General features: G+C 44.0%; 1 protein-coding gene across 1 annotated transcript in view; it reads right to left on the bottom strand.

The window, feature by feature from the left end:
- The window catches only part of HSD11B2 (hydroxysteroid 11-beta dehydrogenase 2), a 65,172-nt gene that overhangs the window by 9,903 nt on the left and 36,411 nt on the right, over positions 1 to 18,858 (bottom strand). Inside the window, exon 2 of the mRNA XM_073576205.1 lies at positions 3,504 to 3,716. Within this exon, the coding sequence (XP_073432306.1) occupies positions 3,504 to 3,716 (213 nt within the window). The remainder of the gene's footprint in view (positions 1 to 3,503; positions 3,717 to 18,858) is intronic.

Raw genomic sequence — 18,858 nt, 5'->3', positions numbered from 1 at the left:
TTAATTGAGACATCAGTAGGTTAAATGCTCCATAGAAAAATATGCCCCATATAATGCTGCATAAACGTTGACGATGGCCCCATAAGATGCTCCATAGAGAAATATGCCCCAAATAAAGCTGAATAAAGGTTGATGCTAGCCCCATAAGATGCTCATCATATCAGTGCAGTTTATGCTGATATGATAATATCCTATATTGCTGCTGCAATTAAAGAAAAAAAATGACATACTCACCTCTCATTGCTGACCGCTGCTCCTCAGCATCGCCGGCTGTCTGCAGTGACTGTTCAGGCAGTGGGCGCGCACTAAACACGTCATCGCGCCCTCTGACCTGAACGTCAGAGTCAGAGGACACAGAAGACAGTGCGCCGGTGGAACAGGGACAGGTGAATATATCACAAGTACCTGGGACCTGAGCAAGCGGCGGCACAGGCACCTGGCCCCCATAGCGCGCCGGTGTCCCCGCCTGCTCAGGACACAGGCATTTGCCACGGTGCCAATGCCAATTCCAGTGTCAGTAGCCGCCGGAATACTTAAGAGGATGCAGAGGAGTACAGACATGTTCCAGAGACGCCGGGGACCTCCGCATTGGGACCGTGACTCATGTATAAGCCGAGGGGGGTGTCTTTATCAGCCAAAAAAGGGGCTGAAAAACTCGGCTTATAAATGAGTATATACGGTATTCATTTTCTTGGGTAATTTTAGCTGTAATAACTGAATTTTTAAATGGGAATCTGTCAGTCAACAGATTGCGGAACCTAGAGCAGTATAATGTAGAGGCAGACATCCTGATTGCAGGGATATGTCCCTTACTTGGCTGCTTAAACTATAATAATCAGCAGAAGTTTTCACTAGACTAGTAAATCTGCTGCCATGTATTCCTCCATATTGATTTGCTTTGAATAACCCCTGCCCCACCACTAATAGGCTCTATTCTGCCTATGCACAGTGTACATAAAAAGCAGCCAGTGGTGTGGGCGGGGTTATACAGAGCTCACCATTCAGAGTACTGTTACATCGGCAGCACATAAAACAGTGATTTTATAAAAACTACAGCAAGCAACCCAGCAAGTGACACTGGTCTGGAATGCCCCTATACAATACTGTTTTCAGATGGGGTAGCAAAAACCTGGTGATAGATTTCTTTAAATGCATATTATGTAGTAATTATAAGGTATAGGACCCATGAAGAGATGGAAACCAGAAAACTCCTTTAAGCACAAAGTCTTTCTATAGGCTAGTTCACTCATAAAATAAGCTGAGCTGGTCCTCCTGTTCCCCAGCGCTGTTCTGTTGATGGCTTACAGGTCACAGGAGTGATGTCAAACCTACAGCACACCATGGCTTCTGCTGATCACCGATCTCAGCGGCTCTGCCAATATAGACAGCACAAGCCTCAGAGATCAGCGACTGGCTGCAGCGATGTGCACTGTTGTGACGTCACCACTACAACCTGGACCATTACTGGACCAGTGGTTGAGAGCCAATGCTGGGGCAGTAGAAGGAGAGTACCTGCTCAGTTTTTTACTTTATACCCATGATGACCTATGGAAAAAAAAACACTATGAAAGCCCCTTTAAACATCCCTGATATACTGTACATACGACTGATGTGCCCACCGCATAAGTGTAGGAACACTTACAGATGAAGTAAAAAAGAAACAGTCAGCTCCTAATGTTAACATATTGTAAGCAGTAAGGGTTGGAAACCATTAATTGGGTCATTTGGGTTATGACCTCCAAAGGATCATTGATGTGGGAAGTTGAACCCAAACTACAGAAAAAAAACATTGAGGGCGAGAAGGAGAGAAAGTTCAACTGTCCCACTATTCTGTGTTGGAGAACACAGTGGGGTTTATAGGGTGATCTTGCCTCAGGCTGGTTAGATGGCCAATGTAACAGTTAGAAAAGCCAAAAAAACGACATTTGTCCATCCAGTTCAGCCTATATTCCGTCAGAATAAATCCCCAGATCTACGTCCTTCTAAAGAACCTAATAACTGTAAGATACATTATTATTACGCTCCAGGAAGACATCCAGGCCTCTTGATCCCTTCTACTGAGGTCGCCATCACCATTTCCTAAGGCAAGGAATTCCAGATTCTCACTGCCCTAACAGTAAAGAATCCTCTTCTATGTTGGTGGAAAAACCTTCTGTCCTCCAGACACAGAGAATGCCCCCTTGTGACCTTCACATTCCAAGAATTTCAGCCACCGTTCACGGTCAAAGGTGCCTCATATGGTTAGATTACAGAATTGGATCATGGATCAGTAGATTACCAGGTCTGTTAATCACAATTTATTTTGTATCATGTGGACGGCTGATCTATTTGCATTTCTTACCTGGAGAAGAGATGGCACCAGGATGCATTATATGAAAAATAGCAAGTTGGAGAAGGCAGTGTGATGCACTGTGCAATTATTTTTGGTAGAGACAAGCATTGGAATTAATGTGGATTTTACTGTACCACAAGAAAGTCTAACTCACTCACCATGGGCTATGCATGGACCACATAGGGAACGTGCAGGAGCAACAAAAGAAGAGAAATCCGGCACCAACAAATCATAGATTGGTTTATTGAGTTATCCACAGATGACGATACAGACAAGTACAGTAACTGATAAATTTTGGATTAGTTATGATTAAGGACCATAACTGATCCAAAACGAGTCAGCTCCTATACAGGTGTCTATCGCCAATCTGGCTTTTTCCACATCCTTGGTGCTGGATGTTCCCCCCCCCCTTACTTACTAAACTATTGTTACACAGACCAATGGCAGTGACTTCTTTCAGGAGGAGAATGGGCTATACTGTGAAAACTGTACAGGAATGGTTTGAAAAACAAAGAATTCAAGGTGATGGATTGGATTGAGATCTTGGGATTTCTAAGACCAAGGTAACATTTGTGGGATAAGGTGGCAAATAAGTCCAATCCATGGAGGCTCACTGCTCCAAGGATCTGCTGCTAATAACGTGGTGGCAAATTCCACATATGATTTTAGAGCCAGTTTCTCAACAAATCAGAGTTGTTTTGGTGGCACAAGAGAGCACCTCAGACACGTATGGAAACCTTAGGGGACAATTTTCATTTACTTAAACGCATTTTTTAGGGCTTTTGCAGCTTTGCACCGTTTGGCTTTAATAAGCTTTGTTTCACTACACATTGCTGGCAGCTGAACAAGTAATCTTGTTCCATCAGTGTGATAAAGTATTTGTAACTATCGTTTTACCAGTTCCTCTTAGCCGATTTCTGACAACATCCAAGTTCAGCTCAACTTTGATGTGGTCATAAGTCAGCAGGGAAGTTCAAAGAAAAATAAAATCTCCCAAATCAAAACAAGTTCACTCACAGATTACAGTAACAGAATGGTAATTCACCAACTTTTTGAAGTCTGTCACCTCAAATGGAGTAAACTACAAGTCTTAATCTTTCAGCTGAACAGGTGTACAAGTACAAGACGAAAACTGTCACATGAAAGCAGGTGCATATTCATGAAAACATACCAACTTCTGCCGTTTTCTCCCTTATGATTTCAGAAGCTCTCTTTATGTCCCCAGGTATGGTCAGGTCCATTTGAATTATGGTTAACCGTTCCGAGCATCTCTTTTTCAGATCCTTGGCACCTGGGCTCTCCAGATCCAGAACACTTGCAATCACTCTGAAGCCCATTTGATCCATTTTATGAGCAGTGGCATTTCCAAAACCTGAATCACATCCTGTAAAGAAAATAATCTGCATAAGTAACAAAAAGGTTTTCAGCATTTTACGGTCCAGCAATATATATTGCTACTGGATATTTTGAATATCCTTTCCCTGCATGAGTTAACCCCCTCTTGAACTCCTGACCTAACTGCTCAGCTTCTCCCACCTGCCAGGAAAGGTAGAATTGTAGTTCTAGTGATGAATCATGCAAGGAAAATTGATCTCCTGTTTTTACATAGAGCTTAGAAAAAGTCAGCTAGTCTGCTTTTATTCACATGAGGTCATAGACCTAACGGAAAGGAAGAGTTATCTGAGTAGAAAGGCAAAATGAGCAATTGTAAGTAAACAATGCTATGTAATATGATGACTGCAATATATTAAGATAAAAACTTTGATGGAGTGCTTTAACAGAGTCCTAAATTCAAGAGTGATTAGTGTACTAAAACAGTTTGCACTATATAACAATCATGTAGCGGTAGATCTGAGCAAGTCTATTCAAGGCAAATCAAATTTGACACCTACACGTTTTACTACGGTTCCCCACCCAGTCTCTCTCTGCGTTTTTGGTGTCATTTCTTCTAGTGTGGTTTGATTATTCAGCTGACATTACAACAGGTATGTTGAGGCACCAAAGACATTATCACCACACCTGCACCTTTGTGGTGGGATAGGCAAGTGACAAGGAGTGTATACATCTATACACCTTCTTTCCCCCTCAGAAAAGACCCACGCATAGTAAAACACATTTGATTTGCATCATATTGGAAGAAAATCAAACGTTCTGTCCAAATGTGAGCCAACTAACAAATTCAAAGTTTTCGATAGTGATGTTTTGGGCCTGTCGCTGGGCAACACGGACTATCAAATCCTTCCAAAGGTTTTCAGTTGTGAACTCATTTTCTGGTCTGCCTCTGGTTTCTGGCGAGGGAGCTGGTTGTACTGACAGAGGAGTTGTGAGTTCTCTTTCCGGGCTCCCTCTGGTGGTGGAAGGAGGTAATGAAGCTGATCTAATTAACAGAGACCTGCCACCTGATAATGAGGATGAGGATTGGACCTCTGGAGTCTCAGACTGGATTTAAGACAGCCGACTCCCTATTACCATGGTAATTTTTTCCTGCCTCCTTAGGTCTTAGTTTCCAGTTCCTGCCTTCTCAAGCTAAGTTGTTCTCTGCTTATGTTCACATTTGATTGTTTAGTCTATTCAGTTTTTTGTGTGGTCAGCCAGCCCCGGCTGGGCTGTGCTGAATTTCCACTTTTATGTCATGGTATGTGCTAGTTTGCTTTTTGACCCTTATTAGATTGGCCTCTTTTTGCTCTGTTCTCAGAATATGCCAGAGTGCTGATATAGTGGGAGAAGTCTAGTGACTTCAGGGTATTTTTTTGCTATCACAAGTGTTGGACATTTTTGCAGGTTTTTTTTGGCGTAACTGCAGACAGTATCTTTCCTTTCCTGTCCTTTCTAGTTAGGCTGAGCAAACGATGGGGCCCACACTATTTTCCTGCCTATGTTTGTGCTTTCATCTTGTCTCACCGTCAATACATGTGTGGGGGCTGTCTATTCCTTTGGGGTCTGCTCTGGGGCAGTTTAGATTTCCCCTTTTCTTGCTTTAGGCTTATTTAGTCCTCCGGCTGTGACGAGGTGTCTAGAATCATCGTAGGTACGCTCCACGGCTGCTGTTAGTTGTGTGGTTAGGATCAGGGGTCTGCAATCCACATAGTTACCAACCTCTTTGGTTTTCTGTGACTTAGCTTGGTCTTGTTTTCCTCCTTGGTGACCCATTCATAACAGTTTTCTATGGGGTTATACATCTGGAGACTGGCTAGGTCACTCCAGGACCTTCATATGCTTCTTACGAAGTCACTCCTTCATTGCCCTGGCTGTGTGCTTGGGATCATCATCATGCTCAAAGACCCATCCATGTTTCCTCTTCAATGTCCTTGCAGATGGAAGGAGGTTTGCACTCAAAATCTCATCATACATGGCCCATTTATTGTTTCATGTACACAGATCATTCATCCTGGTCCCTTTGCAGAGAAACAGCCCCAACGCATGATGTTGCCACCCCCATGCTTCACAGTAGGTATGGTGTTCTTTGGATGCAACTCAGCATTCGGTCTCCTCCAAATGTAAGGAGAAAGACCGAGCTGCGGGTACCTGTACTGAGCCGAGTACGGAACTGTCAAGGCTGCATCCCATGTCGACCGGGGGAAGGAATAGGGGATCGGACAGGTCCCTTGACCCGGAAGGGGGGGCTGGGTAAATCGGAAACCAAGGCAGAGTTTCCTGCCGTCAGGCCGAGTACAGCAGGGTGAGCAGTGCACTCTGCACCAAGAGCGCTGGAGCTGCAACGGGCTGCAATTGATGGCTCCAGGTACTACTAGTGGGACAGTGAGAGTAAAGAGCGCTGTGCGCCCAGTGACTGAGTACGGCGCACGTGCGGAGAAGCGAGGGCCGGGTTTATGGACTAGGGGCTCAATGGGTAAAACCAGAGATTGCCTGTTGCTGCCAGAATACAGATCATCATTTAAGGGACCCATCTGTGGACATCTCCCTGGCCGTTGCTATACAGCAGATGATACCAGGGGGGTTGGAGGAACATAAAGGACATGATAAGTTTGATAATTGGACTGTTATTAATCTGCACTTGCTTTTCACCATTTAAACATCTATCTACCCTGTTAATTAAATTGTTAAATTTGTTAACCCTTACTCTGCCTCCTTTGCGTCACTGCATCCTGCAACCTGCTTACACAAATACGACGAGTTTTGTTTCTACCAAAAAGTTCTATTTTGGTTTAATCAGACCATATGACATTCTCCCAATACTCATCTGGATAATCCAAATGCTCTCTAGCAAACTTCAGATGGCTCCGGTCACGTACTGGCTTAAGCAGGGGGATATTTCTGGCACTGCAGGTTCTGAGTCCCTGGCGGTGTTGTGTGTTACTGATGGTCCCAGCTCTATGCAGGTCATTCACTAGGTCCCCCTGTGTGGCTCTGGAATTTTTGCTAACCATTCTTGTGATCATTTTGACCCCATGGGGTGAGATCTTGTGTGGAGCCCCAGATCAAGGGAGAATATTAGTGGTCTTGTAGGTTTTCCATTTTGTTATTATTGCTCCCACAGTTGATTTCATTACACCAAGATTTTGTTTCTGGTGTCATTCGACAGCTTTTTGCTCTTCACCATATTGGAGTGTGACTGAGGTTGTGGACAGTTGTCTTTTATACTGATAACAAGTTCAAACAGGTGCCATTACTGCAGGTAATGAGTGGAGGACAGAGGAGCCTCATAAAGAAGTTACAGGTCTGTGAGAGATGGAAATTTTGCATGTTTTTAGGTGACCAAATACTTATTTTCCACCATAATTTGCAAAAAAATCTTCCCAAATCAGACAAGGTGATTTTCTGGATTTGTTTTCTCATTTTGACTCTCATAGTGGTGGTCTACCAATGATGTAAAGGGCCTGTCACAGTAAGCGATATCGCTAGCAATATCGCTGTAACGTCACTGGTTTTTGTGACGTAGCAGCGATATTGCTAGCGATATCGCTATGTCTGATACTAACCTCCGACCGACTCCCCCGCTGATTATCGCTGATCGCGCGAGAACGTCCTGGACCGTTTCTCGTCGTCAGCTTCCTGTGGCGCTGACGAGCGACGTGTGGACGCGGGCGGGAGGACGTCAGGATCGCCTCGTCTGACAGGTAAGTAGCGATCCCCGACCCCTGCTATGTCGCTGGTGAGATCTGCCTGTGTGGCAGCTCACTAGCGACCACTTAGCGATGCACCAGCGATCCTGACCGCGTCATATCGCTGGTCGGGATCGCTGGTGCATTGCTAAGTGTGACAGCACCTTTAGTTACAGGCCTCGCTCATCTTTTTAAGTGGGAGAACTTGCACAATTGGTGGCTGACTAAATACTTTTTTTCTCCACTGTAAATGGAAAATGTATCCAAAGGTAAAGGTACACTAGAGCAGGGTTCCCCAACTCCAGTCCTCAAGGCCCACCAACAGATCGTGTTTTCAGGATTTCCTTAGTATTGCCCAGGTGAAGCAATTATCACCTGAGCAATACTAAGGAAATCCTGAAAACACGATCTGTTGGTGGGCCTCGAGGACTGGAGTTGGGGAACCCTGCACTAGAGGCACAAGGAAAGTCCATGGAGGCTAACAGCCACAATAGGAAGAGAAGTGTAGAGCAATGACAGTAAAAAAGAAGTACATGTATGCCTGAGGGATTACCTGTAAGGACATGGTACCACCCACCCCAATGTGCGTTTCCGCATAGTGCCTTCTTCCGGGGGTATCTTGTAAATAATGCCTGGGTGTTACCTTAAGCATTTCATTTTTACGTTCACGTCAGGGTAGTAGAAAGTATTTAAGCTAGAACAAAAAAAAGATGTTCGGCACTTCCAATCGGATGGAGAAAAATATAAAAAACTACTTGTAAAAAAAAAAGTGTTATATTGGCCGTCACTGGATAGAAGTGCCAAATATCTTTTTCTTTCAATTGCCGCTGTGCTCCATCAGGAGATCTTGGCCGTCACCAGCTAAAACTACATGGCTTTTCTCGGACGATCGCCATGCTTGCAGAGTTCCTTTCCGCTTTGTTTGTTTTTCTTTTTAAATCTAAAATCAAGGCCAGGGTTTCTCCGGAAACCTACAGTACATGGAGATTAGTGGAATCCCTGCACATTCTGGTAATATCCAGCATCAATTATGAACAGACAATAAAGAGTTTTCCTTGAACAGATAAAGTTTCATGTGTACACCTCAAGGTTTTATGTAATCCATTTACATAGCAAGTCCTAATGGAAGCAAGTAACCACATAGGACATTTTATTTACTTTCTTAGAAAAGACAGTGCAACCAGACCCTGGGGGAAGTTGTTGTAACATAAACAGTCACAGTTATGCAATGGTTGGATCTTGAACATACTAGTTAAGTGATTTGGCCTCTGTGGAAGAAAAGGTAAAAGAAAGAAATACATTGTAAAGGAATTTCAGAAAATAGTTTTAGCCAAATCTTTCCCTTGGACAGGATCTACTGATGCAAGGTGAATAGAGCACACAATACCAGGTGTAGCCCATGATTAAGTTGGTGCTGCCTTTATGAAAAAAATATTCTTTTTTTGGTAAACTTCTTAAAGTCCTTGTCACAGATTACAGAAATTTGGCATCATTGAACAAACTGACGGCACAGTCAGGTTGTCATCTATAGTGGTAGCTTCAAGGTGCTTTTTGGATTGTTTGGATGCCATTAAAGCAATGTGGACATATGGTAAGTAAACAGAAAACTCAAGATCCTTGAGTTGGCATTTGGGGGAAACAATTTAGTTGATAAAGATAGGGGAGCACATATCACTTGGAAGTTTGGTCAAGAAATTGTTTTTTCCAACAGTCTGGTTTTACACGTGTAACATTCATGTCATCATCCAGTTCGGGGTTTGTTTCTGATTATTCCCTCCCCGGGATGGTCATGCAGGGGTTATTCTTCCCTGCCTCATTTGGGATCCGTCTGACTTTCAGCCTGATGTTGCCTGCAAGCTGCGTCATTTATAGTTCCTGTCTCTGGCTTGAGCAACTGACCCTGTTATACCCTGATTTGTCCTCTGCCCGTTTATCTAGGTCCTGTTCCTGTGTTCCCCTGTGACTTTGCTCATTATAGTACTCACTCTCCGTGTTGTGACCCCTTGGTATTTGACTCGGCTTGTCCTCTGAACTGTTTGACTGTCTTACGTCTCTGGCTTTCCTGCTCCAGACTGACTTGGACTTCTCTGGCTTGTTTCAGACCACGCATATTGCTGTGACCACTGGTACTTTGTTCCCTCTCTGTTGCTGACCAGGCATTTCTGGCTACTCTTCCGCCACCTAGTGGCTCCTGCCTGCTGCTCTGTGGTTTCACTGTGAGTGTACCCGTTTTCCTTCACCCGCACCCCCTGGTGTAGGTTGTGTGCTGCTGCGCTGCAGTAGGCATTACAATTCAATCTCAAAGTCCTCATTTGTATGGAGTACAGACTGCAGGTCTCCTGATCAGACCGGAACAGCTGAATTTATCCATATGCAGATGTTGAGTATGGATGCACGATCTGTAACCTGTCCAGACATAGTGGTCCATACAGGGCCAGTTTCACAGGTCTAACATTCATGGTTTAGTCTTGTTAAATCACCCCCAACAGCCACGTCCATCAACAATAACACTCGACAGAGCGTACATGTGTCTTCTTTGACTAGATTGGAGAAAGCACTCATCGCTCCTTTTGCTGCATCTCATCTTACCCAAGATGAAGAATTGGACATCATTTGAAAACGAACAGTTGTAAAAATATGGCTGTACACTGGACAGTAGGTCTCAATTTTCTCATTTAAAAATCTGGTCTAGATCAACTGTTTTGTCCAGAAAGAAAACAGAAAAAAAGTTGCATTCTAGAAAAAAAAAAAAAAGTGGTCATATCCAGCACTAATGGCCCCTGTGCACTTTAGATATGTCTGCTGGCCCAACGATGCCTCATTTGATCGGCCAGCAATCATCTAGGCCGACTGGTCTATACGCAGGAGCGCTCATTTGGCCGATGACAACCTTCTCATAAAAGGCATAAGATCTAAAAGACATCTCTGGTGGCAGCTTCTCTCTGGGAGAAAAAAGTGAATCAGCAGCCAAAATAAAACATGTCCGATCAACATCTCCCCTGGCAATCAGTTGACTGGTGCCCCCATACACATTGGAGCATTGTCATTACTCTAATGAATAATGGGGGCTTAAGGGTTTCTAGTGCCATATGACTAGACAATACCTTATTTAAACAAGTAAAGAGACTAGAACCTATAGGTAATGGCTTCTGTTCACGTCATAATCCTGGTAAAAGTTTGGTGTATCTCATGAAATTTTGCCACCGTACAGTTCAGCATACTGTATGCTGGTCCGTTACCAAAATAGTGGAAAAAAAAGTATATTGGAAAGCAAATTTAAAAAACAAGCTCTGCTGGCAGACAGTCAGTACCACAAAAATCACTTTTTTGGCCTCCATGAATGTCCACTTTCGGTACATAAGCCAGGAGTTTTCCCCCACACATATGCAGAACATAATATGATGTTAACGGAGCCCACGAGATGAGGCACAAATCTTATTTCTCCAGGTTTTTTGTTTTTCTAAGTTTGGGCTAATGATTAATTCAACTAAATTTACTGTATTGTGATTCTGTATTTCTATTATCCTGCTCACACACAATGATGAGCATTTGTGTTACGAGAGAATTGTCTAGAATGACCTGTAGCATTGTGGCAAACAGCTCTCCATGTGTTGCCTACAGCAAATGCAACAGTATTGGGTTGTGTGTAAAGATTATATAATATACAGTATATACAATAATCAATATCTTTCTCTGCCATCATGAATAGAAAAATTCCATGGTTATACAATTTTAACCTAAACGTCAACGTGATTGGGTTCATACTAACAGTTGACCCCAAGGGCAAGTTAACATTAGCTTGGGGCTTTTCTATCACATGAGCTCTAATAAAGCCATATAATGCAAACGTCAGGGTGAAAAGGGGAAATAACTTCTCGAATGATGTCTCTATTGTAGACTTGTAAATGAACAACTCTGATGATACAACTGCTGTGATAAACAGGGGTAAGACACGGAGGTTTGAAACTAGGGATAGATATTTGCTGGTCAGTTCGAATGCCAATTCCGTACTGATGAAAATGCGCTTTACATGTATTGATCACAAGCTGTCAGAACAGCATGCATCAATTTGAAAATTACAGATTTTGCCCATTCAAAAAATATATACGGTATATATTATTACTACTGACATGTTTCAAGCAACTTTCCTTGACCAAAGCCAAAAGGTTGCCCAAAACGCCTCAGTACTAACCAAGAGACAAAAACATTTCTTTTAAAATAAAGTCATTACAAGTTTATTGTCAATTGAATTAGAAATGGTTCTTAGAAACTGTTTTTCCATCGATAAGGTAGAACTTGACTAAAAAGGGATAATTGACCAAATGTGTCAATAACCTTAAATGTGATTAAAAAAAGTTAAAAAATAAATAATATATTAAAAAGGAGATTGAGTCTCTTTAAATTCAAGAATGGGCTAATGAAGGGGAAGTAAAAAGAATTGTGGAGTTAAAATCATTAGTTCCGTATAGACTGAAAAGTGTGCATTGTGTTCTCCAAGATGACACAAGTTTATGGTTTAGCGTTCTGAAGCTGTTTAATAAGCTTCATAACATAGGTAAAGATTAACTGTGACCTGTGCGGTGTAGCACGTGTAGGACACATTTACCTTTCTCCTGATACAAAACCAGGAAGATTTGACATTAAAGAGAAAAACATACCACAGGAATAGCCTCACCAAAACCTTGTCAAATGACAAAGGCACTAGTAGGATGCAGCAGGCCTCATCCCGCTAGTGCATTTGCCATATATAGTGCTGGGCAGCCCACCTGGTAATATTAGGGGCGTCATCAATAGGCTGTAAGCCAGACACTTTGCATCACACTTACCTGGCGTTCTATGCCAGCCTTATCTGTGTGCATTTTTGCTACTAGGCACCCAACCCCTCCATAATTTGCCAGGTGAGTGTGTGGTTGTTCTCATCAGTAGCGTGCATCTATGCTGCTCCAGCCTTTATCAGTGGTTTGCACCTGTGCTGCTCCAGCCTTTATCAGTGGTTTGCACCTGTGCTGCCCCAGCCTTTATCAGTGGTTTGCACCTGTGCTGCTCCAGCCTTTATCAGTGGTTTGCACCTGTGCTGCTCCAGCCTTTATCAGTGGTTTGCACCTGTGCTGCCCCAGCCTTTATCAGTGGTTTGCACCTGTGCTGCCCCAGCCTTTATCAGTGGTTTGCACCTGTGCTGCCCCAGCCTTTATCAGTGGTTTGCACCTGTGCTGCCCCAGCCTTTATCAGTGGTTTGCACCTGTGCTGCTCCAGCCTTTATCAGTGGGGGCCTGCCGCATCCTGCCAGTGCATTTGTCATTTGACAAGGTTTTGGTGAGGCTATTTTCCTGTGGTATGTTTTTCTGAATTTTTCTATGTCCACTACATTAAAGTGAAACTCCAGCAGCTAGGTTGACCCACAGTCTGCCACCAATAACACAGCTGCCATGGGGCAGAGGATGTGGTCGCTCCACACTCCGAAGGGCCCACGCAGAGATACACTACTTTTAACTACTAGCGTGTGCAGCATGCCAATACAGTCACTCTGCATCAGAGCAGGGAGATAAGATATCCCTGCACTACCGTTCTCAGTTCTGTAAGTCGATTTAGTCCTGCGGCCTACAGAATGACAGGTCCATAGCAAAGGGTTTACATCACGATACACACAGGACGCGAGTCCTGGTGCGATGACATCACCTCATTCATCAGCCCAGGACCAGCTGCTGGACTCACTGGAATAAGGAGAAGAGTATATGAGGTTTATTTTTTCTTTCAAAATTATGTTATGGCCAATATGTGGGGACCCCACAAAAATAGTGTGGTCTACTAAGAGGGCCAAGGTATATTGTTGGAGCCAATGTGGAAGCCATCATAGTGTGTTGGGGCATTATACTGTGTAGAAGGGAGCCTCAGTACATTATTAAATGTTAACTGGGCACTTGTTATAAAGGCACTCAGGTTATTACGACTGTCAAAGGGGCATTACTATATTTTAGGGTTTGTTTTTACTATCTATAGGGCACAGTACCATGCAGTAGGTGCAGCAATATAGACACATATGGCAGCAGCGGCTCAGAATTGGGGTATCCGCAGGATAAGGAGTTTGTGCAGGTTGGGAATATCTGGGGACGGGGCTGGAAGTGTGAAAAGTCATATGTCTGCTGTAATCTCTGCAGACGAGTCGTGGCTGGAAGATGTTGTCATGTCGGTCTGGGCCAGATGGAAAAGACGGGAAAAGTGAATGACTCCACTAGAAAGATCTTCCTCTGTAAGTCACCATCTATAACTATGCTGTAATCTTACATGTTCTGCAGGACTGATATCTACTACTATATGGCAGTACAGTAATATCAGTTTTCATCTCTGTAGAGGAGGTTTTTTTACCTCCTTATTCTAGGAACAGTGCCGTCATCTTCTGAGGTTCTCATACATAAACTATTAATGTGCGCCACCATAGTTGCAATCAGGATTACCTGATTAGGGGCCCACTTAGAAGTTTTAACCCCCTCTAAACCACACCCATACCTACACCTATGACCTGACTGTTCTGCTCTGATTGTCTCCAAGGATGGTATTTACAGCCCATCTGTTGGGGGAAGAGCCCAGGAAGACCCCATACATACTACAGGGTGATTCCTACTACTTTACCTGGAAAAAATTGCTGTAACTTCCAAAAGTCTGTACTGAAGTTTGAACCGTACATACTTTGAAAAGCAAGTCCAATGAACCCTAATGACAGCAACGAGAAACATCCTCTCGCCTACTGGTGTTGTCAACTTGTCGCTCCGGTCGTCTCCACTACAAGATAGACTTGCTGCAAACCTTTCTGCTCGTTGGTAGTTTGTGTTTGCATTTCACTCCTGCCGAATGCCTTCGTGTGTTACCAAACTGTATGTGTAAATTGGTAAGTGTGTGCCTTCATTGTAAAAACTGAGTCCTTAAACTAGTGCCATAGGGAGTTTCTAAAAGAAGTTTGGAGGTGAAATCTGCAGTCCAAACAGTGTATTCTGCCATTGGTGAATAATCAGGAAAATTACTAAAGAAGCATGATGAAGGATGTTCAAAAAGGTCTAAGGAAACAATTAAAGTTGTCAAACGGCAACTTCTGGCACCTCCATAGAAATCGTTGCACAGTCTTTCCCAGGAGGCAGGCATATTGAATGCCACACGTCAACTAGCAGCCAGGAAAGGTTGTATTGCCCGTACAGAGTCACCATGATTGGGGAATTGAAAGGGCCCAAATCAAGAGAAAAGAAGGTTATTGTCCAGATCTTAATTGCTGAAAAAGAAGACATATTGGACTATACGTGGTACATTGATGAAGCCTGTGGCTATGGCAATTCACTAAACACGCTTTTTTTTGGACAACTGAACCTGCACGCTTAATCTAGAAAAGTGACAGTAATCTCCAAGATCACCAGATTTAACGTTGCTGGATATTTTTCCTCTGGGGCCATTTGAAAGATCGGGTGCACTGTATCAAGCCACAATTACAGGAAGTCAGAGAGAACATAGCCCAAATTTCTTGCTGAATGACCCCAGACGTTCTGCGGAGCACTTTCAACAATATTGAACGTTGCACGCAGGCGTGCTTGGATGCCAATGCTGGACATTTTCAACGCTCGCTTTAAAAGTATCAGTGTCACAGAGTGACTGACCAGTGTGACACGATCCAACGGTTGGTCAGTCACCAAATGGCACAACAACACAACGCCAATGGAATAGGGGAGAGGAAGGCCCTGACAATAGGGAATCAGGGACAGTCACCTTCTAAGCTCCACCCTGAGCCTGTCCCTGTTCTCACCTAACACCCTATGCAGGTCCTTCCCCCTGCCGACATCAGGATACCTCATCCCTATTTGTTACCTAGATCTGTCCTGGCTAGTGCACTGGCCGGCAAGGTGCGCTAGTCTCACCTCTGCAGATAAAACACACAGGAGGAAGTGACAGACACCAAAGGGACAAGGTAACAAAAATACAACATTTAGCTTGTGCACACTGCTGCTTAACTCCACACCACAGATAGCACAGCAACAGGACTCCAAACACCAGACATGGCTGAACACCAGAGAGCTGCTTCTGAAAAGGTTGGTCTCCAAAGAGGAACTGTATCACCAACAGTCAGCTGATGCATCAAGTGACCTTTTAAAGGATGGGACCAGGAGTGGTCACCAGCAACATCAGCTGACCCAGCAGCACTGCAGTAACACCAGCTTGCTAGTGGGGATAAGATGCATTTAACCCTGGTGGCCTGAAAGGAAAAACATTTTAATTTGAGAAGCCAGATCTGCCACAGATCCAAAAATGGATTGTGACAATCAGTTTATCATGTACCAAGGTATATACAGTCCAAATTGCAATACTATTATCCAGGGGATACAATGGCAGAGAGGGGTCAGAAGATCACAGAGTCTGGTCACATGAAATCCTGCATCATCCTATTCAACAGTATAGGTTTTCCTTGCTCTGTCATTGCAATGGTTAATCAGTTCAGTTGATCTCCTGGAGCTCTCCATCATGGATTGACTCAGCTGTTCTGTGTTAAGCCCCTGTCTCACATAATGAGATCGTTAGCGAGATCGCTGAAAAGTCACCGATTTTGTGATGCAACAGTGATCTCACTAGCAATCTCGCTACGTGTGACACATAGCTGCGACCGGCCCCCCCCGCTGGATATCGCTGATCGTGCTCGAATGTCCTAGGCCATTTTTTGATCGTTGGCGTCCCGCTGGCCAGCATGCATCGCTTAGTGTAATGGTACCCTTATTCACTCCCTTCTGGTATATATACTAACCACTAGCACTCGGGAATTGCTAGTGACAATTCTTAATTCCTGGTTAGGTGTTGGAGGGGAAAATCAGTGTGTTTAGAGTAGGCAGTTGAGAATTGTACAGGATATTTCTGCGTTGAGTTGGTTTGCATATTTATCCTACTTATCCCGCTGCTGTCTTCCACACTGTTTTGGAAGTACATTTGTATGATTGTGGTTTTCTGTCATCCCTATTTGTCTGGTTAGTGTAATCCTAGACTCTTCAGCCTCACACCTCCCAGGGTGGAGAAGGGAATAGGTAAGGTTTATGATTGGGAGACTAGCAAGGTATGTGACCCCAGTGTCTTTACCTTTCAGGGCAATTCGGGGGATAGGGATAGACTATGGCGCCCCCTTGTTTGAGGTATCAAGTAGGCACCCACTGTCCCTAGTAACTATGTGACAATGATAGATTGTATATAGTCTGCAGGTTCAGCTGGTTTAAATAAATATCTTGGCTTCATAGGGGGTCTTTAAAATTAATATAACTGTTCTGCAAACAGCCATGTTAAAAGGTCTGCTCACTGTAGCACTGGAAGCATCATCAAAATGGCAGAGGGAAAGCTCACATTATCAGGAGCCCTATGTCTATGTTCCCACTATGTGTTTTTGGCAAGTTTTTGATGATGTTGCAGATCTTCTGCACCTATTAAGTACTTGAATTTCGTGTGCTATTTTGTTTAGTTTGTTCCTATGAATTTTTATCTTTTTGGTAAGCTATGCATTTTCGAAAAAATGCATCATGGGATTGTAGCCTTAAGATCCATGGGCTGAGATCATAAAACGATTTACCCCTCCAATACCTTTTTAATAATTTGTATCTAAAAGGCTATGCATGTGTTTTAAAGGATGAAAAATCTTTCTTGTGGGTAGCTGACTAGTTGAAATCTCTATCAATCATTGCTACAGCGTGCCAAGATTACGCCCGACTGTGGTCCCGGACTGATCCACTCCTCGCAGGGAGAGCAGCAAGAATTTTTTTATTTTAAGTAGAGTTGAGCGACTTTTGCTTTTTTAGGGTCGAGTTTCGTTTCATGAAACCCAACTTTTCCAAAAGTCGGGTAGAGCAAAATCGGCCGACCAAAACACAAAACCCAATGTAAGTCAATGGGGAATTAAAGTCGGCAGTGAGAGGAGGACAAGAAACACACCTACAGTGCCCATTTGAATGCCAAAAGCATCAATTCTTCTTACTTAAGCTTGTCAACCTTAATTTACTTCATAATACAAGTTACGCACTGAAAAATGGGGGTTATTTGGCTAAAGTTGTGGGGGGGGAGGGCTGGCTCCAGGTTTTCATGTGCCCTGGGAAAAAGAGCGCCCCTTTAACACATACCACAACTCATCATGCTCCGATACGGCAGAGAAATAGCAGTATAGTACAATGAAAAATACTTCACTTTTTACATCTCATGACGAGGCCCATCTATTTCTCCAGACAGAATCATTGGTCCCATATAATGTTTGAAACAGTATATGATGAGCTCCACATAATGCTACAGTATATGTTGGTCCCCATGGATGAAGCTCCACTGTCTTATGGGCCCAAATAATGCTCCAAACATAATGGGCCCCATTTCTAATGCTCTAGTGTATAATGGGCCCTGTAAATGCTGCTCCAGTGTCTGATGTCCACCTTTGGAATGTTCCAGTGTATGGTGGGCCCCATCTATCATTCTCCAGAGTATAGTGCTCCCCAAAAATTGCTGTCCCAACATTGAAAACAATGAAATAAGTCTCCTCGCTAGGGAATCCCTGTACTAGTCTGGAATCCTCGTCGTCCCCATCTTCCATCTCACTGCACAGTATTTCAACCTTGCAAGGGCTGTGATCTTGAGCAAGCAGGGGGGGGCCCACTCGTTGGCGATGGCACTGGCACAGGGCCCCTGATAGTACGGTGGTGTGTCTGACGGCGGGTAGGCCGAACCTGCACTTTCATCTGCAGCTTCCTCTTTGTCACTGTGTAAGATGGAACTGTATATGGGAAGGGTAACCTGAGTTTCATCAGGGTCAGATTCAGGCCGTGTAGCGTGCGAGGGGAATGTAGTGGTCTGGGTCAATGTACCAGCAGATTCATCGAGCAGTGGCTGGGCATCAGTGCACTTGTGTCGCCCCCAGGAGTACGGTCACCACAGTGGCATTACCTTCCTCCTAGGGAGTGTGATGTCATGCTTGGGAGCAACGAAAGATCTCTCTAGCAGGTTAACTGATTTGGCAGCATTATTCCCACGAGTCACGACCCTCCAAACAGCGTTCATGAAGGCAAAGTGTTTGTTTTACGTGGGGAGTATGATTGCAAAACTGAACCTTAAAGGAATGTCCAAAAGGGCACCACCAGGAGTGGAGCCTGCGGCGTAATTTGACTCAACACGGGCAACCTCAACCATCCAGCAACAAAAAAGATGCACACATTGCAAGCTTAATTCCGTTAACTAACGAGACTCCGTCATGCCCCGCGGTCCGAGTCCGGCTTACTAGAGGGACACGTGAGGCTCTGGCACGTGAGACTGGCCAACAACTGGTGTGTCATGCCCTTACATGTCCGTGGCTGCATGTGCGCTACACTGAAAAGGCCAGCGTTTGTCGCTTACAGGTGCAGATAACCCGCTGAACAACGTTAGTGATGGGGATCACTGATTACAATTATTACTCGCGAACGATGATTTCCCAGTAAG

Source organism: Dendrobates tinctorius, unplaced genomic scaffold, assembly GCF_039654945.1.
Source record: "Dendrobates tinctorius isolate UK_male_01 unplaced genomic scaffold, ASM3965494v1 ptg000047l, whole genome shotgun sequence".
Classification (NCBI taxonomy): Eukaryota; Metazoa; Chordata; class Amphibia; order Anura; family Dendrobatidae; genus Dendrobates; species Dendrobates tinctorius.
The sequence above is the reverse complement of the archived record's forward strand: the minus strand, read 5'-3'. Positions and strand labels throughout refer to the sequence as shown.